The sequence below is a fragment of the Ranitomeya variabilis genome, chromosome 2, assembly GCF_051348905.1.
Source record: "Ranitomeya variabilis isolate aRanVar5 chromosome 2, aRanVar5.hap1, whole genome shotgun sequence".
NCBI classification, from domain to species: Eukaryota; Metazoa; Chordata; class Amphibia; order Anura; family Dendrobatidae; genus Ranitomeya; species Ranitomeya variabilis.
The window spans coordinates 1,064,594,951-1,064,618,785 of NC_135233.1; the positions used below are offsets into that span (position 1 = coordinate 1,064,594,951).

Consider the following 23,835-nt stretch of genomic DNA (forward strand, 5'->3'; position numbering starts at 1 on the left):
ATCACTACTCCTGTACATACATTTCCAGAGGGTACAGTTTCTAACATTGGGGTCACTTGAGATGGAATTCTACTTTTCTGGCACTTGGAGGATCTGTATAGAGTCCACAAGTATTCTGCAATAATTTGTTCCCCAAGGGTCAAATAATGCTTTTTCTCATCAAAGTTTTTGGAAGTTTTGTTGGAAAATGAGAAATTGCTGACAAGCGTTTAACCCTTATAACCTACAAAAAAGATTAAAAAAAAAAAAGCTGATATGAAGTAGACATTGAGCAATTGTTAATTATTAACTATTTTGTATGATAAAACTATCTGGTGTAAGGGCAGAGCAATTACAAGTTAGAAAATGTCATTTTTTTGTCAGAACTCTGTTAGTGGAAATTGATACGTTCATGAGTAAATAAAAAGACAAAAAGTACAATGTGTTACAATAAAAAAATTCAGAACCACTGAACCGTTCCACAGTTACCACATAAAGTGACAGTGGTCAGAATTGTAAAATATAACCTGGTCAGGAAGGTGAAAACAGGATCAGATGAAGGGGTTAAAGAACAAACTATAATAACTAATGGGATAAAATGTTTTATCTGCAGATTGTAAGATACAAAGGATCTCTATTTTATCCATCTCATATCTCTATATATATTTATCATATCTACAAATCCAATAGAAAAAAAATGAAACTTGTCTCCAATGTTTATAAATGTAAAAGTCCTTTATTAGTACATTAATTTAAAGAAATATACATATTAATGCCAATTAAAAAATTGCTATAGAGGAAAATATAATTTACAATGAAATACCTTTCATATATACCTGAAGGACTCTGATCCAAAACACAACATTGCTAGCTGTAAATATGTAAGATGGAAAGGTATATACACACGATAAAATGGAATTATTATGCATAAGATACTGAAAAAAACAGTGTATATAAAAACAGAAAATGGAAGCAAGGTGCCTGCAGATGGGACTGAAGTAATGCGCCAAGGTGTGACTGTAAGAGTCTCACAAATGGAGAAGGAAGTCAATGCAACCAAGTGACCAGACATAGGTGCAAAATCAAACAAGCACATATAACCCTCGGTGGGTTTGATACATTATTAAGCGATGCAGGAGGGTTGTTAACATATAAAGGTCATCAATGAAACTCCCAAACATACCCTTGGTTTGAAAGACTTCCTCACAAGTTCCTTAAACCCTCCTGTGTCATTTCTCATTATTACACAACTTAGTTTTTGGAAATCTGTGATTTGATTTCTTTGCTTGTGTGGATTGATTGGGTTGGTACTGACATTAGAGAATTTCATGTCAATAGCAAAATTGGAATGACGTAGTTATGCATGATGCAGACAAGGGGAGATCTCATGACAGGAGAATATTATAGGCAAGAAGCAATGAGAATTCTCAGACACATTCCACAAAAAAACCCTTTCTTAATGATCTCACTACTACATATATATTTCAGTCTTTTAAGAGAAACAAGTGAATTTGGGCATTTTGTTCAATAAAGAAAGCCGGACGATTGTTCCCGGAGTTAGCACTTAAGGTACCTTCACACATAACGATTTCATTAACGATATCGTTGCAACGTCACGCTTTTTGTGACGTAGTAACGATCCCGCTAACGATCTCGTTATAGTGTGACAGCGACCAATGGTCAGGCCCCTGCTGGGAGATCGTTGGTAGTAGGGAATGATCAGGACCTTTATTTGGTCACTGATCACCCGCCATCATCGCTGGATCGGCGTGTGTGACGCCGATCCAGCGATGTGTTCACTTGTAACCAGGGTAAACATCGGGTTACTAAGCGCAGGGCCGCGCTTAGTAACCCGATATTCACCCTGATTACCATTTGAAAAGTAAAAAAAAAAAAAAACACTACATATTCACATTCCGATGTCCGTCACATCCCCCGCTGTCAGCTTCCCGCACTGACTGTCAGCGCCGGCCGTAAAGCACAGCACAGCAGTGACGTCACCACTATGCTCTGCTTTACGGCAGGCGCCGCTGACACAGTCAGTGCGGGAAGCTGATGGCGGGGGGCGTGACAGACATCGGAATGTGAGTATGTAGGGTTTTGTTTTTTTTTTTAACTTTTACAATGATAACCAGGGTGAATATCGGGTTACTAAGCGCGGCCCTGCGCTTAGTTACCCGATGTTTACCCTGGTTACCCGGGGACTTCAGCATCATTGAAGACAGTTTCAATGATGCCGAAGTCGTTCTCCTGATCGTTGGTCACTGGAAAGAGCTGTCTGTGTGACAGCTCCCCAGTGACCAAACAACGACTTACCAACGATCACAGCCAGGTCGTATCGCTGGTCGTGATCGTTGGTAAGTCGTTTAGTGTAACGGTACCTTTAGACCCTACAGGTACTATGCACCCAAAATCCACAAATCCATGTCTATACCACATGTCGTCAATTATCTCAGGGGTGGAATCCCTAACAGAGCCTTTATCCAAATACATGGACTGGATTTTACCAACCCTCCTTCAAGATGTCCCTTCCTATATAAAAGATACTGGAGAGTTCCTAAGGGCCACACACATTCTGTATACCAGAATTCCACATCTCCTCAGTAATCAGGCGGCGCTGAATATTCATTCACATACAAAAACTGGGATTGTATTAATTTCTTATTCGATTGTTTTGATTTCATTCGGTCACATAACACATTTAAATTCCTTGACAAATGTACCTTCAATGCACAGGGACAGCAATGGGTACGCGGACAGCTTGTGTTCGGGAAAATTTGTTTGGCAGTTTTTGAAGAAAAATGTTTTCTCTCCACATTATCACTATCTCAAATTCATAAAACTCTTCAATCGCTATGTGGACGACATTTGTCATGTGGGGAGGTGGCGAAAAGGAGTTCCATGATTGTGTTATGCATCTGAATGCGGTGAATGATATGAAAGTCATTTACATCGGTTTTGGAGGCTTAGAACTGAACTTTTCAGATGTTAAGATTTCTGTTATTAAAGGATAATTGGTAACCGAGGCCTTCAGAAAACCTATATCCACAAACTCACTCTGTCTCACACTATTACCGTCAATTTGAAAATGAATAACTGACAGTCAGTTTCAGAAATAACAAGCCGGTGATTTAAGAAATAGATTTCTGTGAAGGAGATACCCAGATTTCATCTCAGATGAGGCACTGAATAGAGACCGCAAATTAAAATAAACTGATTTGTTGATATACACCAAAGGTCAGAAAAGGAAAAACATAAATGATTTATCTTTAATCTTAAATTCGGTCCAATGAACAAGGCTATTATCTCTGAAATTAACAAATACTGGCATGTCCTAAGCTTGGATAAGGATTTAGGTGGTATGATTACACAAAAACCGCCAATTGCATTTAGGTGCTGTTTCAACTAGAAATACACTTTAGTCAGGAACCGGTTAAAAAGTTCCATAGTGATAGATTGTAGATCTCCAACATTGTGGGTAACCACAGATACGTTTCCTGCAATTTTTGTAGCTTTCACTTGAACATGAATCCAATTAAATTAGGTGGTATCACACACCGTGTGACAGAATTTATACCCTGTAAAACTCCGCATGCCATGTATAATATTTTCTGTCCCTGTGGAAGATATTATAAAGGAAAAACTATTAGAATATTGTATGTACGATTTAGAGAGCATTTTAACTCTATCCCTTCTCGCAAAGGCTCCACCAGACTTATTGAATATATCTGTGAGACACTATTCTAAACCGGAGGTTGTATGTTTTGGTGGTCTCAAGAGGGTTCATCAACCTGTGCAAGGAGGTAATCTCAAAAGATTATTATTACGTAGAGAAACTAAATGGATAATTTGATCACATGCACAAGGTATTTTAGATTTTAATGATTAATTAAACATGGCAAACTTTTTCAACCTTGTTTATAAATGTGATAATTTCTTCATTGTCACGTTATTTGTCTTACTATGACGTGGGAGTAGCGATGTGTATTCCTATAAAGGTTACAGCTCCCTACTGCAAACCGTACCTGGACCCATTTAAATGTCCGTCCTCCACACGGTGAACCTCTTTCCTCACAGCCATGATGTAATTCTCACTTAATAAAGAAGATTTTCATCAGGCATGGAGTGCCACCCGTAATCTCTGTATTTGTATTCCTTTTAGTAAAAAATTCTCTATTTTACTTCTCTTTTATCTACGTATCTTTTTATCATATCTATAAATTCAATAGAAAGACTTTTCTCAAATTATTATAAAAGTGTAAGTCCTTTATTAGTACATCAATTTAATTAGATTTGCGCATTAATGCCATTTACAATAGAATAGCTTTCAGTGGTAACTAGATTTTACAAAATTTCGGTTGACAATGGTGCTATCGTATGGAAGGGGAAAAATAACCTGCTGCAAATTTTAACACAACACCACCTGGTTGTCCAAATCGTGATAGAAATTAGAAAATACCATATATCTGTGCTAAGTGTATACCCCTACGAATGGATAAAACGTACTCGCAATAGCTCACAAAATTAGGAACATAATCACACTTTTACGTTCCTAATTTTGTGAGCTATTGCGGGTGCATATACACATAGTGCATATATATGGTATTTTCTAGTAACTAGATTTTACAGCAAAATACCATTCATATATACCTGAAAAACGGATTCAAAACACAACATTACTAGCTGTAAGATGGAAAGGTATATACACAAGATAAAATGGAATTAAATTAGAGAATAGTGTGATAATGCATAAGATAATGAGATAAACAGTTTATATAGAAACAGAAAATGGAAACAAGGTGCCTGCAGATAGGAGTGAAGTAATGCTCCAAGGTGTGACTGTATAAGTCTCACAAAGGGAGACCAAAATCAATACAACCAAGTAAAAACTCCTGAGTACAAAGAACAAACAAGAATCACAAATGATATTCCTTAGCAATTTTGCTACATTAGTAAACAATGCAGGAGGATAGTTAACATATGAACATATACATACATAAGTTAACACATGAATGCGACCCAGGGAACTCCCTAACAAACCATTGTTTTGCATGGCTTCCTCAGAAGGGGTTACACAAATCCCTTGCCCACCTTGTGTGTATTAGATGGGTTGTTATCAATATCTGATGGGAATTTCATGTCAATAGCACCTTTAGAAATATATTTACTTCCCAACATGGTGATGAGTTCAATACTTATTTCACCCACTGTATCTATTAATTCATCCATCCATTTACCTATTTGCAAAAAGACTAAATAAAGCAGCACTTCAAAAAAATCCAAAGAATAGTTTATTCCTTTCAAAATGTGAGATATATTAAGGTTTCAACAATTCTATGTCATTTTCAAACCCTGTGATTTACATTATGACTAGTGTTGAGCGATACCATCCGATACTTGAAAGTATCGGTATCGGAAAGTATCGGCCGATACCGGCAAAGTATCGGATCTAATCCGATACCGATACCCGATACCCATACAAGTCAATGGGACACCAAGTATCGGACGGTATCCTGATGGTTCCCAGGGTCTGAAGGAGAGGAAACTCTCCTTCAGGCCCTGGGATCCATATCAATGTGTAAAATAAAGAATTAAAATAAAAAATAAGGATATACTCACCTCTCCGGCGGCCTCTGGCGGTTACCGCCGTAACCGGGAGCCGTTGTACCTAAGAATGCGCACTTGAAGGGCCTTAGATGAGGTCACTGCGCTATGATTGGTCGCGTAGCGGTCGTGTGACCTCTATGCAACCAATCACAAAGCCGTGACATCACCTAAGGTCTTTCAAGCGCTTGAAAGACCTTAGGTGATGTCACGGCTTTGTGATTGGTCGCGTAGCGGTCACGCGACCGCTACGCAACCAATCAGAGCGCAGTGACCTCATCTAAGGCCCTTCAAGCGCGCATTCTTAGGTACAATGGCTCCCGGTTACGGCGGTAACCGCCAGAAGCCGCCGGAGAGGTGAGTATATCCTTATTTTTTATTTTAATTCTTTATTTTACACATTGATATTAATCCCGATACCGATTCCCGATACCACAAAAGTATCGGATCTCGGTATCGGAATTCCGATACGGCAAGTATCGGCCGATACCCAATACTTGCGGTATCGGAATGCTCAACACTAATTATGACACAAATTCTGTCTCACTGCTTCAATTGCAATGTTAAGAATAGTATTTATATAGCACATATATTATAAGTGTGTTTATCTAGATAGAAGAAAGTTCTAGCAGATATGAGATAGATGAGAGATAAAATACAGATCATTTCTTCCTACAATATGCAGCTGAAACATCCTATTAGTAATTTTATGTTAATGTATGTTGATGTTAGTATTCTTCCTATTAGTAATTTTATATTTTTCTTTAAAAAAAAAAAAAATCAGTTTTGCAGAATTATTTTCTACCACAGAAGAATAACTTCAATTCTGTCCTAATCTTATATTGCAGCATATTTGCTGTATTTTCGATCATCCCAAAAATGTTTTCACAATAACTTTGGGCCCACGGACAGCTCCACAATTAGGACAAGTTTTAATCGAAATATGGCACAAGATGTCCCATGTGTGGGGTTAGATATTTAAATAATGTTCAACCCCAATTCCAAAAGAGTTGGGACGATGTGTAAAGTATAATAATAATAATAATTTTTATTTATATAGCGCCAACATATTCCGCAGCACTTTACAATTAAGCGGGGACATGTACAAACGATAAATTCAATACAGGTTAAGACAATTTAAACAGTGACATTAGGAGTGAGGTCCCTGCTCGCAAGCTTACAATCTACAAGGAAAAGGGGGGACACAATAGGTGAAAAGTGCTTGTTATTTCAGGTCTGGCAATTATAATACATAGGGATTTTCATACAAAGCTGCATGATCCGGTCATCAGCCCGTGTGTTTAAGTGCAATAGTCAAGTATCAAGTGCAGTTATCATGTGCATGGAGGGTGTGGAGACAGATGAATAGTAGGGTGCAGATTCAGAGTAATATTTGGAAGGAGGGAACATGGCAAAGTTAGTTTACTGAGTAGTTGGTGTGGTAGGCTTGTTTGAATAGATGGGTTTTTAAAGCTCACTTGAATAGGTCGGGGCTAGGTATCAGTCTGATCGTCTGGGGAAGTGCATTCCAGAGAGGTGGCGCAGCACGAAAGAAGTCTTGGAGACGGAGGTGTGAGGTTCGGATTATGGGGGATGCTAGTCTTAGGTCGTTGGTAGAACGGAGGGCACATGTAGGGCAATAGACAGAGATGAGAGAGGAGATATAAGGCGGTGCAGAACTGTGGAGAGCTTTGTGGTTGAGAGAGATGAGTTTATACTGGACCCTGTAGCGAATGGGTAGCCAGTGTAATGACTGGCACAAGATGGAGGCATCGGTGAAGCGGCTGGACAGAAATATGACTCTGGCTGCAGCATTTAAGATCGATTGTAGAGGAGAAAGTTTGGTAAGAGGGAGACCGATTAGAAGAGCATTGCAGTAGTCCAGACAAGAATGAATAAGAGCGACAGTAAGAGTCTTAGCAGTTTCAATGGTGAGAAAAGGTCGGATTCTGGAGATGTTTTTAAGATGCAGGTGACAGGAGCGAGTGAGTGATCGGATGTAGGGAGTAAAGGAAAGTTCAGAGTCAAATATGACCCCAAGACAGCGGGCATGCTGCTTGGGAGTTATGGTTGAACCCTCCAGGGTAATTTCGATGTTGGGTAAAGAGAGGTTAGTAGAAGGGAGAAACACAAGAAGTTCCGTTTTGGAGAGATTTAGTTTCAGGTAGAGGGAGGACATGATGTTAGAGACAGCAGACAGACAGTCCTTGGTATTTTGAATTAGGGTAGGGGTGATGACAGGGGAAGAAGTGTATAATTGGGTGTCATCAGCATAGAGATGATACTGGAACCCAAATCTGCTGATTGTTTGTCCAATAGGGGCCGTGTAAAGAGAGAAGAGGAGGGGGCCTAGGACTGAGCCCTGCGGAACCCCGATAGTAAGGGAACGAGGAGAGGAAGAGGAGCCGGCAAAAGATACAGTGAAGGAGCGGTCGGATAGGTAGGAGGAGAACCAGGAGAGGGCTGTGTCCTTGAGGCCTATGGAGCGGAGCATAGTGAGAAGGAGCTGGTGATCCACAGTGTCGAATGCGGCAGATAGATCCAGGAGAATCAGCAGAGAGCAATGACCTTTGGATTTAGCTGTTATTAGATTAGAAAGTAAACAAGAATGCAATGATTTGGAAATCACTTGGACCTGTTTAATTCACAAAATTATGAAACAAGAAATCTGACAATGGAGTAAGAGTCTGCTGACTCAGGGTTCAGAGGTGAGCGATGGGATGGCCTGAATAATCAAACCTTCATGATGAGCGATAGGTTCCAGAATCCTTACGTCGTCACAAATCTCGGAGGAAATCATATTTGGAAAATGGGGGCAGTAGATTTGCGGTTTCTGATGAAGAGAAGTTTGCTGGATGTCAGGAGGTTGTTTCCCAGTGTTAAAATAGTTTCTGCTCAACAATTGTTGGATCAGTTTGGGTAAAGTCTGCTCAGCTTAAGTTTTGTGATAAGACCAGGAAGTGTTTCTTTAGGATTATTTGTAAATTTAGTGAAGACCATTGCCAAATTCTCATCCACCCAGTCATCGTATTGGTTTTGATTTCTTTAATTTCTGTAAGTAGTGAGTTATGTAATGCCATAAAGGAGAACTTACTGCTGATCTCTCCACAGATTGCAGCTGTGATCAGATCACGGAAATACATTTTTTTTTACTAATATTTAAGAAAGAATTTTATAAATGTACTGAATGGACTTCCAGTGAGAAGGAGACACCTGAGGCTATGGTAAGCTCATGATTGAATTAATCAGCTGCACAATAACCAGTAAAAACATAGCAGCGGCACTGAGGGGTTAGGGTGATGCCAATGGTTGCAAGTGAAGACTCTCTGAGAACACCCACATGTAATTATAGAAGCTGTAGAACTATGGTGGTCTCCACAGGTGATCTGGTCTGGTTGAAAGTCGTCTGGCACAGAGATCATTGACCTTGAATGGATCTTAATTTGGAAAACAACTGTACTAGAGACATGGCTAAATGCAGTGAAGCCACCCATACATATACAGTAATGGTCAGCCCAATGATTTGAGATAAGAAAGAGAAAGGAGTCAAGTGAGAGACAGCTAGCTAGAAAGAGTCAATGAGTTTTTATGGAATTACTGCCTTAGTCATAAATGCTGTATTAATATTGTTTGGACTTTTGTTCCTCAGCAACAGATTCATGTAAAATGGAGGTTAAGGCCCCGTCTCACTAAGCGATTTACCAACGATCACGACCAGCGATACGACCTGGCCGTGATCGTTGGTAAGTCGCTGTGTGGTCGCTGGGGAGCTGTCACACAGACAGCTCTCTCCAGCGACCAACGATCAGGGGAACGACTTCGGCATCGTTGAAACTGTCTTCAACGATGCCGAAGTCCCCCTGCAGCACCCGGGTAACCAGGGTAAACATCGGGTTACTAAGCGCAGGGCCGCGCTTAGTAACCCGATGTTTACCCTGGTTACCAAAAAAAACAAACAGTACATACTTGCCTTTCGGTGTCCAGGTCCCTTGCCGTCTGCTTCCTGCTCTGACTGAGATCCGGCCGTACAGTGAGAGCAGAGCGCAGCGGTGACGTCACCGCTGTGCTCTCACTTCTCACTGTACGGCGGCAGTCAGTGAGAGCAGGAAGCAGACGGCAAGGGACCTGGACACCGAAAGGCGAGTATGTACTGTTTGTTTTTTTTGGTAACCAGGGTAAACATCGGGTTACTAAGCGCGGCTTAGTTTTGTGACGCAACAGCGACCTCCATAGCGATCTCGCTATGTGTGACACGTACCAGCGATCAGGCCCCTGCTGCGAGATCGCTGGTCGTGTCGGAATGGCTTGGACCTTTTTTTGGTCGTTGAGGCCCCGCTGACATTGCTGAATCGGTGTGTGTGACACCGATCCAGCGATGTCTTCACTGGTAACCAGGGTAAACATCGGGTTACTAAGCGCAGGGCTGCGCTTAGTAACCCAATGTTTACCCTGGTTACCAGCGTAAATGTAAAAAAAACCAAACAATACATACTCACCTTCTGATGTCCGTCAGGTCCCTTGCCGTCTGCTTCCTGCTCTCACTGACTGCCGGCCGTACAGTGAGAAGTGAGAGCACAGCAGTGACGTCACCGCTGCGCTCTGCTCTCACTGTACGGCCGGATCTCAGTCAGAGCAGGAAGCAGACGGCGAGGGACCTGGACACCGAAAGGCGAGTATGTACTGTTTGTTTTTTTTGGTAACCAGGGTAAACATCGGGTTACTAAGCGCGGCCCTGCGCTTAGTAACCCGATGTTTACCCTGGTTACCCGGGTGCTGCAGGGGGACTTCGGCATCGTTGAAGACAGTTTCAACGATGCCGAAGTCGTTCCCCTGATCGTTGGTCGCTGGAGAGAGCGGTCTGTGTGACAGCTCCCCAGCGACCACACAACGACTTACCAACGATCACGGCCAGGTCGTATAGCTGGTCGTGATCGTTGGTAAATCGCTTAGTGAGACGGGGCCTTTAGGCATCACTCACATGACTGGGATTGTCATTGATAGAACACATACCCATTACAGGCTATGGGGCTCTTCACATGTCCATTTTTTGCATTTATGTTTTGACGTCTCCATTTTTGATAATTTTTCCAGGTTAAAACTCGATTATTCAAGAGAAAGGGTCTATAACAAAAAATGGATAACATGTGATAGCCATGCGATTGATATAAATAGTAAAAGTAGACTGCTCTTATAGGTCATAAAGCTTTGAATAATTGGTTGCATGAGAAAAACAGATGCCTCATCGATGGGAAAAAATGACAAAAGGACCAAAAATTAATAAAAATCATATTCCGTATTCGTGTTCCGATGAAAAACATGCAATTTTTAATTATGTTAAAACAGAATATCTGAATGTGTTTCCAGGAAATAGTTTGTCTTTGTGCAGGCAATGTCCACAGTGTATTACTGCAGCAGATAAAAGAAGCACATTCTACAAAACATTGTCAGCATGGAATCTGATGTAGAGTCTGGATTTTTGGATCAATTCTCACTCATTTACTAGTTTAAATGATGAAAAAATAATCTAACATCAAATTTAAAAAAAAACATTTTATTTGAAAAATCTTGCATGGATTTTAAAGTGAAATATTTCTTTGCCTCATTCATTTATAAACAATTCAGTGCAGATTTGATCTACTGAAAAAAATCTTATTAAAAATTAGTTGTCCTGAAAGAAAATCATTTAAAAAAATCTGCCAATTACGGACTGTGTGTGCACTTCATTAACCTATAACCAGATATATAACTAGAATAAAATATCCGATCTCAACCATAATGAGCGACCGTTGTCTGCGTGATGGAAAAAAGGGATTGTACATTTTGGCCTATGAACATTTATACTCGTTCTAAACAACGCTGCAGCGGGCCCGATTTTCTCGGTAGATAATCAGTTCTAATGCTTGAAAAACAAACAAACAATAAACAATTGACAATTCAGTTATTTCCATGTAATAATAATGTCAGTTGGGACAAGACTGTCCTACAAGATATGTTGAGTCAGTTTATGGCTATAAACACTGGATACAAGACCTGAGCATGACAAATGTATATTTATATAAAAACATGGGACCAGTTTCTCTTTTAGGGAAGACAGCAGGAGGTCGGGAACGTGAGATATGACTACAGGTGGCAGAATAAATTCAGAACTGAGAAAATTAGCATTTCAATAGCAACACATCACTACTATGGTGGGCACGACCCGGATACCATTGTGGCACAACCAACTCCTTTAACAGTCTAATAAATAACAATTAGGTCTACAGCAATGTGAAACTTCTAGGAGATACCTTAATTTGTAAATCAATGGAGGATTTTGACATCCAATTGGCCAATGAGGAGGATGGACAGAATTTTCAAGTAGCTACTTCCCTATAAAAGTTTGAAGTTCATGTGTCTTGTTTAATTATTCCTGAGAACATCTTTGTGGAGATAGGACCTCTCGGACTGAACGAGAAAGCAACGTTACTCAACTTTTTTGGATCAGAAATCATCTAATCATCAACATCACCAAAATCCTAACCCAGGTAAGACTACTCTTCAATATTATATCTATTGGTGTTATTTATTGTGTTCAGGGTCTTCTTGCCATATGACCAATAAATAATTATTCCCCTTTCTAGTAACTTTAAATGTGATAAATTATAATTTTCATGTGTTTTAATGATGAAATATATAGAAACTCTCTAGATACAAACACCTTTGTATTACTGTAGAACTGTTTAGAATTATCCTTAATTTTGACTCTTGGAACACAATGTCTTCATAGAAAGATTGATGACAACCAATATGCCCACAAAGATACCTTTTACAAGTGTTGTCAACCATCCTTTCCTGAATGGGAACATCTTTCTTAATTATGGGTTTCTAAATTATGATGGAGCCCAATTATCATAAATGTCCACAGAAACCAAGAATATGTTCACTACATGATGTTTTAATAATCATATTCCTTATATTTTCCTACAGATTCATACAGACTTTGTTTAGCAAAAAGTATCGACTTCCAGGCAGCAATGGCCGCCTTCCATATCTTGGAGGTTCCGAATATTTCTGAATTCTTCAACATCATCAAGGAATTGGGCCAGGGGTCATATGGACAAGTTGTACTGGCACAGGAGAGAACAACAGGTATGTGAACACAGCAAAAACAAAGGTAGTCATTTACCTAAATTGGTTAAATAAATTGGTAAATAGTGTTGATCATTCCGATACCACAAGTATCGGGTATCGGCCGATACTTGCGGTATCGGAATTCCGATACCGAGTTCCGATATTTTTGTGATATCGGAAATCGGAATCGGAAGTTCCCAGTGTATGGTTCCCAGGGTCTGGAGGAGAAGAAACTCTCCTTCAGGACCTGGGATCCATATTGATGTAAAAAATAAAGAATTAAAATAAAAAATATGGATATTCTCTGTTATGAACTATACTTTTGGGCTCCCTCTTGTGGTCACTCGCGGTATGGCTCTTGGATTCTCTTTCCTCAGCTTGGTAGTCACCTGTTCGTTAAGACTCTGGGTGTTTCTATTTAAACTTCCTGGAGTCTTAGTTCATTGCCTGGCATCCATGTAATCAGTCCTTGTCTGGTTGCTCTTGTCTGCTGGTCCTGATTTTTGCAACATAAGCTAAGTCCTGCTTTCTTGTTTTTTTGTTTATTTGTATTATTCTGTTTTTTGTCCAGCTTGTTCATAATGTGATTCCTGATTTTGCTGGAAGCTCTTAGGGGGCTGATATCCTCCCCCCATATCGTTAGTCGGTACGGGGGTTCTTGGATATTCAGCGTGGATATTTCAGTAGGGTTTTTCGCTGACCACATAAGTCCGCTTTCTATATTTCTGCTATTATTTAGTGGGCCTCTTTGCTGAATCTAGTTCATCCTTACGTTTGTCCTTTCCTCTTACCTCACCGTTATTATTTGTTGGGGGCTTGTATCTACTTTGGGGTATTTCTCTGGAGGCAAGTGAGGTCTGTATTTTCTCTGAAAGGGTTAGTTAGATCTCCGGCTGGCACGAGACGTCTAGAACTAACGTAGGCACGTTCCCCGGCTGCTATTATTTGTGGGCTAGGATCAGGTATGTGGTCAGCTCAGTTACCACCTCCCTAAGAGCAAGTTTTTATGTTTGCAGACTTTGCTAAAGACCCTGAGATCCTCTGCCATTAGGATCACAACAATTCTCACCCGTCCGGCGGCCCCTGGACCTTACCGATGTAACCGGCAGCCTCCGTTCCTAAGAATGAGGAGTTTAGGACCCGCGATGACGTCGCGGCTTGTGATTGGTCGCGTGAGCGGTCACGCGACCAATCACAAGCCGCGACGTCATTGAAGGTCCTAAACTCCTCATTCTTCGGAACGGAGGCTGTCAGTTACATCGGTAAGGTCCAGGGGCCACCGGACGGGTGAGTATATCCATATTTTTTATTTTATTTCTTTATTTTTTACATGAATATGGATCCCAGGGCCTGAAGGAGAGTTTCCTCTCCTTCAGACCCTGGGAACCATCCAGGATACCTTCCGCTACTTGTGTCCCATTGACTTGCATTGGTATCGGGTATCGGTATTGGCGATATCCGATATTTTTCAGATATCGGCCGATACCATCCGATACCGATACCTTTGAGTATTGGAAGGTATCGCTCAACACTATTGGTAAATTCTATATAAAAATGTGATACTGATTTTAACTGACCATAGAGAAGAAATATTTTTCTGTAGGTCATTGGAAAATCCAGCTTATTCTAGTATCATCATCTGTAAAATTCCCATACATATAGGACTAAAATCATACAAACCTCCCAAATTTGGTGGGGATTGATTAGTATGGTTGGTGTCTGGCATTAATAGTTGATTGTCCCCCATACACAATGTTGGGTTATAGAAAGATTGTATGAAAATGAAGAGGTCAGAAAAATAGGTGTTGGGCAAATAAGCATTAGGTCATTAGCTGTTTATCTTGATATTTCAAGCATTCAGCTGGCTCTGCCACTGATATACAGACAAAAATTCAATTTTGTGGCCAACTTCACTCTTAATTCGTAAAAACATCCATCCAAAATATCTATAGGCTGGCCCATTGATTATCTTTTTTGCCACCTGATATCTCCTCTCAGATAAAGAGGTTAAAGTTCAGTATCTTAATAGATTTTCTCTCATTGGAGATAAATGGCTGCCAAACAACTAACATTAGTAGTATTTTGGTATATATGTTGTCAGTAAAATAAATACATTTAGGATTAAACTTATGTAAATCCAAAATGGCTCCAATTTAGCAAAGTCGGACTGCCTCCGACATGAGATTGAGGATTAGGAATTGATGTCCCCAAAACATCCCATTGCCTGTGATGATTATGTGATAGAATATAAAGCTTCTATGTGAGATCTGGGAGGATATTATAAACCGTTTTTTGTTTGTTCTTTTTTTTAGGAAAATCAGTGGCTGCAAAATTAGTGAGAAAGGACAGAACTCTTCTGAAATCCTTTCTGACAGAGTTTTGTTTTTCAATCACCTTATCTGAGCATGCTCACATTATCACTACGTATCCAGTCTTTATTGGCACAAATGACCACTATGTATTGAGTCAAGAGTTGGCAACAGCAGGCACCTTGCATGATATCATCCGAAGTGAGGTAAGTAAAGGCGGCTCCATATGATTTCCTACAATCTAACAATGCTTAATTTATGAAACACCAAAGGCTAATAATAAACATCAACAGTCAGGGAGAATCTAAATACCCATTTCAATTAGCAAACTAATGTGTAAAGGGTTATTTGGGAATACATCAAACCTTTCTATAGATGGAACAGGAGTCCATAATGTACTGTTTGATGTCACATGGCCGTCACAGCAACAACAGTTTTATCCACTATTGAATCCACTGTCCCAACAACAGCAACATCTTCAATGTTTGGTATTTTCAATTTGGATAAAGAACTGCACAAATAAATCTAAATATCATAATACTTATCTTTTTTTCTACAGATTGGAATTCCTGAGGCTGCTGTGAAGAGGTGTGCAAGACAGATCTCTTCAGCTCTAGACTTTATGCATAGTAGAGGGTTGATACACAGAGACCTGAAGCCGGACAATGTGCTGCTCATGGACAAAGACTGTAATCAAATCAAGCTGAGTGACTTTGGTTTGACACAACCTGCAGGATACTATGTGTCATCCATGTCACATATTGTCCCGTACATGTCTCCAGAGTTGTGTGACTTGAAAGACGGAGAATACTTACTCTTGAGCCCTACTATAGATACCTGGGCTTTTGGTGTTCTTTTCTTTGTTGCCCTGACTGGATATTTCCCCTGGTTGGAAGCAACGGTATATGACTCCATGTACCAAGTCTACATCGACTGGAGACAATGTGCAGACTGCACCTCCCCACCTGCTTGTTGGAAGAGGTTGTCCAGAGAAGCCATTTGTATGTTTAGCAATCTCCTCTCTCAATGTCCCTCTTCTCGGCAGTCAGTTCTCTCCATCTTCAATTACTTTAATTTTCCCTGGAAAGTACAGGTCTTAGAGAACTAATCACATCTTCCTCAGCTTCATATTCAATGAAATATTTGGAAAACCTCCCTTCTGAGTTCCTTCAATAACTGTGTGCAAGTACAAGGAATTAGAACTGATGAAAGCAAATGGTGGTCACTAGGGTTGAGAGAAACGGGTCGACCATTTTCAGAAGTCGCCGACTTTTGGCAAAGTCGGGTTTCATGAAACCCGACCCCTGTGTGGGGTCGGCCATGAGGTCGGCGATCTTCTGAATCTGGTATCGGAATTCCGATACCGAGTTCTGATATGTTTGAGATATCGGAAATCGGTATCGGAATCCACATTTAAGTGTAAAATAAAGAATTAAAATAAAAATTATTGATATACTCACCCTATGACGAGCCCTGGTAGTAATCGGCATCTTCAGTTCCTAAGAATGAGCACGTTCAGGGCCTTAGATGACGTCACGGCTTTGTGATTGGTCGCGGCGGCCCACGTGACCGCTCAGCGACCAATCACAAAGCCGTGACGTAATTCTCAGGTCCTTAAATTCCTCATTTTAGGAATTTAGTACATGAGAATTACGTCACGGCTTGTGATTGGTCGCTGAATGGTCACGTGGGCCGCCGCGACCAATCACAAAGCCGTGACATCATCTAAGGCCCTGAACGCGCTCATTCTTAAGAAGGAAGGCTGCCGGAAAGAAGCAGGGCATGTACAAGGGTGAGTATATACCTAATAGGAATATACTCACCCTCGGCTTCTTTCCGGCAGCCTTCCTTCTTAAGAATGAGCGCATTCAGGGCCTTAGATGACGTCACGGCTTTGTGATTGGTTGCGGCGGCCCACGTGACCGCGCAGTGACCAATCACATGCCGTGACGTAATTCTCATGTACTAAATTCCTAGAATGAGGAATTTAAGGACCTGAGAATTACGTCACGGCTTGTGATTGGTCGCTGAGCGGTCACGTGGGCCGCCGCGAGCAATCACAAAGCCGTGACGTCATCTAAGGCCCTGAACGCGCTCGTTCTTAGGAACGGAAGATGCCGATTGCTACCAGGGCTCGTCAGAGGGTGAGTATATCAATATTTTTTATTTTAATTCTTTATTTTACACTTAAATATGGATCCCAGGGCCTGAAGGAGAGTTTCCTCTCCTTCAGACCCTGGGAACCATAGTATCCCATTGCACTGCATTGGGTTTCGCGTTTCGGCCGACCCCGACTTTTTTATAGGATTGGCCGATTTCACTCAACCCGACTTTTGAGAAAGTCGGGTTTCGTGAAATCCGACTTGATCCTATAAAAATAAAAAAGTCGCTCAACCCTAGTGGTCACCAAATATTCATGTCAATTAGATTTGTTTTGTTCAATTTTGTATTTTATTAATTGATGAAAATAAAAGATTAAAACTTCTATTTTTAACAGCTTCTTGCTTGGCAACTAACTTTTCCACAATACTGTATATCCAACCATTTAAATATAACTTGGACTATATTCCAGGGTTTCTCCTTATCCACATTATTTGCATTATTGATGAAACATTTAGCATCCTTTAACAGAAGTTGTGGCTGGGGAATTGTTTTAAAACTTGTGTTATAGATAAAGATAGATATTTTAAACCCTGTATTGAAAACATTATTAGGTTAAATATATGGTATGTGGTAACAAAGAGAGGTTTGTATTAAAGTGCAAATATAGAAAAAAATACAATTCTCTTCAACATGAAAAGTTTTATCAATCATGATCTGACTTCTCCCCCTCATCCTTTACATTATTGTTTATTTGCTGAAATGGCCCCTAGAAAATTGTTCAATATCTTGCTCGGATTATTTATATAGATAGAATTTAACCTTCATTCTCAGCTGTCTTCCCCTTCATTCTTACAGTGCCCAGTGGATTCATTTGTGATGGTGGTACTGGATAAGTTTGGTTTGTTTATAGTTCTGCACCTGAAGCACCCGGCATGTTAGGATGGGTAATGTCTTAGAGTCAGATTTGCACAAGTTACCAAATAGTGGAGGCTAGAAATTTTTGGCAGCAAAGTGAAAAATGTTTGACTGGAAGATGGATTGGATCTTGCATACAATAATATAAATTTGATGAAAATGAGCAGAGTTAGAATATTCTCCTACCTGGTGCGAGAGAGAATTCTTATATAATTTTGTTAAACACCCTTTGGCAGCCAGAGGGAAAAAAATATCACATCTACTAAGTTGTGATATCCTGACAATACTGCAATTAAGGTCTATGTTGATGATTAAGGGCGATCCTCCATGATTTATTTAACTGATTTACAGCAGAAAGCTAAAAAGGAACCTTCTGGGGCCATCAAACAAATGGAGGAACATTGGTTCCCTGGGGGCTATAAATAGTTTCAAATATGTAAGTTGCTCCCGAAATTGATTTTTTGCCTGTCCCAGCACGACTCCCATTATTACAAAACATAACCCCAATTCCAAAACAATTGTGACATTAAATAAAATATATGAAATTTACAAATCATGGCATTCTTGTTCTCTATATATTTACTTTACACCATAATATAGGACACAGATCAGAAAGTGAACGTTGGACTTGTTTTCATCTCATTTGAAAAAGTGAACGCATTTTTGAGATGTCACTGCCATCATTTTCTAAAAGTTGTGCCTGGGCCATGTCCACCATTGTGCAACATCCTTTCTACCTTTTTCACCAGTCTGTAAACATCTGAGAACTGAGGGGACAACTGCTGCCGCTTGGGGAAAAGATTATCCCATTCTGCAGTGATGTAGGAGTTTTCTTATTGCTCTACTGTCCCAGATCTTCGTTGCTGGATTTTTTATTTCATTATTTTGTGAATAAAACAAGTCCAAGGATTCCAACAAATTTCATTTCTGTGTACTTTACACATTGTCCCAACTCTTTGGAATTGGTTATTGCAGATCATTTACTTTTCTTACTCTGGGGACAACTTGTGTCTTTATTATTGTAAAACTTGCCCTGTCTCTAGTGTGGTGAAAAGGAGGCAGACAAGATATAAGTGTTACAGAGCTGTCCGCGGGTCCAGAGTTATTGGGGTCAAATTGTTGGGCAAGAAAATACAGTAAAAATACTGTCATATAAGAGAGAGACAGAAGTGAAGTTACAATTCTAAGCAAGATAATTATACCACAAATGAATAAACACAATGTTTGATATGAGTTTACGCCATGGTCAGAAAAGGGTTCTCGCAAAACTACTTAAACTTACGTCATGGTGATCATCCAGGTGCAGGAGCTATGCCCGCATGATCGCAGCCGAGAGGAAGCTCGGCTTAAATGAAAGCCAAACCCCGACTGTGGTCACATCTAAGACTATTTATCCCCGGGACATTTATCCCTCCAAATACTGCGATAAATAGTAATCACAGCTAGCTCAGGGAGACATGGAAAGCGCCTTAATGTTGCTGTGGCAGCTTAAGGTTATCATGATGTCCTCCAGGTCTGCCAGCGATGGTGGCCTGCTTTGTCCACACCAGTAGCATGGTGTAAGAGGCTTCTGTCAGTGCAGCACTGACAGGTATGCAGCACCAGCATTGCAATGCATTATACCTGCGATCAAAGTGATATAAGTAAAAAAAACGGAAGAAAAAAGTAGAAACAAATAAAGTTAAAAAATATATATTTAAAGCTTGAGCATACTACCCAAGCTCATATTTCTCAACCGTTAAACAGTCAGCACTCCATAACATATAAAGCCATATAGATCATGCAACAAATTAAGCTGCAAATAGATCAAGAGTGTAATATACAAATTAGATAAAATGCCAAATGTTTTATTTCAAAATAAATAAAAATAGACACAACAAACCATTATAAAAACAGGGGTGCCTCAAACCATATGAAAACACATGGGGAGAGCAGCAGCAGCAGCGATATTACAAGATTTGGTATTTATACCAACTTTATTTTGTCCTATGTACAAATATCCACCTTAGGTGATCAGTTTTCACAGACAAGTAGTCAGTGACTTGTATTCTGATTAACATTATAGTGATAAATCCCTCATATCTTCAGAGATCTAAACACTATAATCTCTGACTAGTCAATGTTACAAGGGTAAGTCCCCATATCCTCTAAAAAGCAACTTATATATCAAAATATGAAAATGATTGCACTCATTGGTGTTAAACAATGTCAATGTGAAATACATGAAGTGGGAATAGTTAAACAAGTTAAATGGCTTTTGAAATTTAGGAAAAATACAAATGAGCTGTTTAGCACAGAATTTGGACAAATACACTGTGCTCCAAATTATTATGCAAATTGGATTTAAGTATCAAAGATTTAAACGTTTTGTTTTTCAAGTAAACTTGTGGATGGTATTGTGTCTCAGGGGTCAATGGATCACTGAAATCAATCTTAAACACATGTGATCATTTGTTTTCTAGGTGATTCTAATTAAAGGAAAATTACTTAAAAATGATGTTCCACATTAAGCAGGCCACAGGTTTCAAGCAATATGGGAAATAAAAAGGATCTCTCCGCTACTGAAAAGCGTTAAATAGTGCAATGCCTTTGACAAAGTATGAAAACATTAGATATTTCACTTAAACTTAAGAGTGATCATCAAAGTGTGAAGAGATTTGTGACTGAAACAGAGTACAGAGTTCATGCAGATAAAGGCATAATGAGGAAGGTTTCTACCAGACAAATTCATTAGAGAATAAGAGAGCAGCTGCCATAGTACCATTACAAAGCAGCAGTTATTTGAAGCTGCTTTTGCCTCTGGTTTCCCTTGAACCTCAAGGTGTAGGATCCTTCAAAGGCTTGCTGTGGTGCATAAACCTACTATTCGGCCACCCCTAAACAGTGTTCACAAGCAGAAACAGTTGCAGTGGGCCCAGACATACACAAGACTAATTTTCAAACAGTCTTGTTTACTGATGAGTGTCGAGCAACCCTGGATGGTCCAGATGGATGGCGTAGTGGATTGATGGTGGATGGTCACCATGTCCCAACAAAGCTGCGACGTCAGCAAGGAGGTGGAGGAGTCATGTTTTGGGCTGGAATCATGGGGAAACAGCTGGTAGGGCCCTTTAAGGTTCCAGAAGGTGTGAAAATGACCTCTGCAAAGTAAATAGAGTTTCTTCTACTTTCTTCCATGGTCTAAAAAGCAGAAAAGTGCCTTCAGGAGCAAAGTTATCTTCATGCGTGACAATGCACCATCTCATGCTGCAAAGAATACCTCTGAGTCATTGGCTGCTATGGGCATAAAAGGAGATAAACTTATGGTGTGGCCACCATCTTCTCCTGATCTCAAACCTAGAGAGAACCTTTGGAGTATCATCAAGCAAAAGATCTATGAGGGTGGGAGGCAGTTCACATCAAAACAGCAGCTCCGGGAGGCTATTCTGACCTCATGCAAAGAAATGCAAGCAGAAAATCTCCAAAAACTCACAAGTTCAATGGATGCAAGAATTGTGAAGGTGATATCAAAAAAGGGGTCCTATGTTAACATGTAACTTGGCCTGTTGGGATGTTTTTGTGTTAAATAGCTTTTTTGTTCAGTGAATGTGACCTCCTAATGCCGCAAATTCCACAAATGAGCATTTTCAGTTCTTTAAAACATATCAAATGTTTAGAAATTATACTGTGCCTAATAATTTGGAACAGTGCATTGTGAGTTTTTATTCATTTTGGAGATTATACTGTTATCATTGGGAGGTTTCTCAATAAAATTCAATGTATATTCGAACGGGTGGTGACTTTTATTAGACCGACTCATTTGCCCCAACCTTTTAGGAAAATCTGAGAAAATTGTAATTTGCATAATAATTTGGAACATAGTGTAATATATATACATAAATGTGTGTGTCACTGACATCTATATATGTACCTATTATATGTGTATTTACTGGATCTAATGTATTCTATCATGTTGGCTCTTGTGCGTGGCAGATGAATTGCCGGCTTTTCATCTATCGTGTGGTATGAGTCAGAAAGGCATGCAGGCATCTTCTCTATGCTGTTTCCATTTAGTTTTAGCATTTTGCCATCCATTTTAGCTTTTTTTTTTTCATGCCCACAGACCAGTTTGTTGGGTCCAGCAAAAAGTATTTGGCTTTCCCATTGACCTGCATTGGATCCATTATTCGGTACGAATATGTGGCTATCAGTGAAATATTTGGAAAATTAGCACAAATATTTTCTATTCGCTCATCACTAATAGGTACCAAACCATATTGGGGAATACAATTTGCTGGGCACTACAATGACAGATTTGAAATTTTCACTAAGCAAAATCCATTGCTGCTCGTTTCTGGAAAACATCCATGGAGTGAAAAATCACTACAACTGTAGAAAAATTAAACATCATCACTACTCCTTGTACATACATTTCCAAAGAGTACAATTTCTAAAATTGGGGTCACTAGAGATGGAATTCTACTTTTCTGGCACTTGGAGGATCTATATAGAGTCCACAAAGTATTCTGCAATAAGTTGTTCCCCAAGGTTCAAATAATGCTTATTCTCATCAAAGTTTTTGGAAGTTTTGTTGGAAAATGAGAAATTGCTGACAAGCTTTTAACCCTTCTAACCTACAAAAAATTTTTTTTATAAAAGCTGATATGAAGTAGACATTGGGAAGTTGTTAACTATTAACTATTTTGTATGATAAAACTATCTGGTGTAAGGGCATAATTACAAGTTTGAAAATTTCATTTTTTTGTCAGAACTCTTAGTGGAAATTTAGTCTTTTTATTTACTCAAAAGTATCGAAGTACAATGTGTTACAATAAAAAAATTCAGAACCACTGAACCGTTCCACAGTTATTACCACAAAGTGACAGTGGTAAGAATTGTAAAATATAACCTGGTCAGGAAGGTGAAAACAGGATCAGATGAAGGGGTTAAAGAACAAACTATAATAACTAATGGGATAAAATGTTTTATCTGCAGATTGTAAGATATAAAGGATCTCTATTTTATCCATCTCATATATCTATGTATATTTATCATATCTACAAATCCAAAAGAAAAAAAATGAAACTTGTCTCCAATGTTTTATAAATGTAAAACTCCTTTATTAGTACATCAATTTAAAGAAATATACATATTAATGCCAATTAAAACAAATTGCTATAGAGGAAAATATAATTTACAATGAAATACCTTTCGTATATACCTGGAGGACTCTGATCCAAAACACAACATTGCTAGCTGTAAATATGTAAGATGGAAAGGTATATACACAAGATAAGATGGAATTATAATGCATAAGATACTGAAATAAACAGTGTATATAAAAACAGAAAATGGAAACAAGGTGCCTGCAGATAGGACTGAAGTAATGCTCCAAGGGTGTTTTTGTGGAACTGTGAGAATTCTCATTGCTTCTTGCCTATAATATTCTACTGTCATGAGAACTCCCCATGTCTGCATCATGCATAACTACTAGTGTTGAGCATTCCGATACCGCAAGTATCGGGTATCGGCCGATACTTGCGGGTATCGGAATTCCGATACTGAGATCCGATACTTTTGTGGTATCGGGTATCGGTATCGAAACAACATTAATGTGTAAAAGAAAGAATTAAAATAAAAAATATTGCTATACTCACCTCTCCAACGCAGCCTGGACCTCACTGAGGGAACCGGCAGCATTCTTTGCTTAAAATGCGCGCGTTTACTTCCTTCCGTGACGTCACGGCTTGTGATTGGTCGCGTGCCGCCCATGTGGCCGCGACGCGACCAATCACAGCAAGCCGTGACGTAATTTTCAGGTCCTGAATGCCTAATT

The 23,835-nt window shown here is 39.6% G+C and overlaps 1 protein-coding gene across 1 annotated transcript; it reads left to right on the forward strand.

Annotated features, from left to right (window-relative positions):
- The first annotated feature begins 3,268 nt into the window (after positions 1-3,268).
- Positions 3,269-16,110, forward strand: LOC143804050 (serine/threonine-protein kinase SBK1-like). Its single transcript, XM_077281790.1, has 4 exons — positions 3,269-3,338; positions 12,550-12,711; positions 15,006-15,208; positions 15,562-16,110. The coding sequence occupies exons 1-4, from the start codon at positions 3,269-3,271 to the stop codon at positions 16,108-16,110; spliced, it is 984 nt and encodes a 327-aa protein (XP_077137905.1).
- The last annotated feature ends 7,725 nt before the right edge of the window (positions 16,111-23,835 follow it).

Excerpts from the sequence above, each read along its gene's own strand:
- LOC143804050 (XM_077281790.1), top strand. The coding sequence starts at position 3,269 with ATGAACAAGGCTATTATCTCTGAAATTAACAAATACTGGCATGTCCTA. Across the intron at positions 3,339-12,549 it reads CTTGGATAAGGATTTAGGTG|ATTCATACAGACTTTGTTTA; the intron begins GTATGATTACAC and ends ATTTTCCTACAG. Across the intron at positions 15,209-15,561 it reads ATGATATCATCCGAAGTGAG|ATTGGAATTCCTGAGGCTGC; the intron begins GTAAGTAAAGGC and ends TTTTTTCTACAG.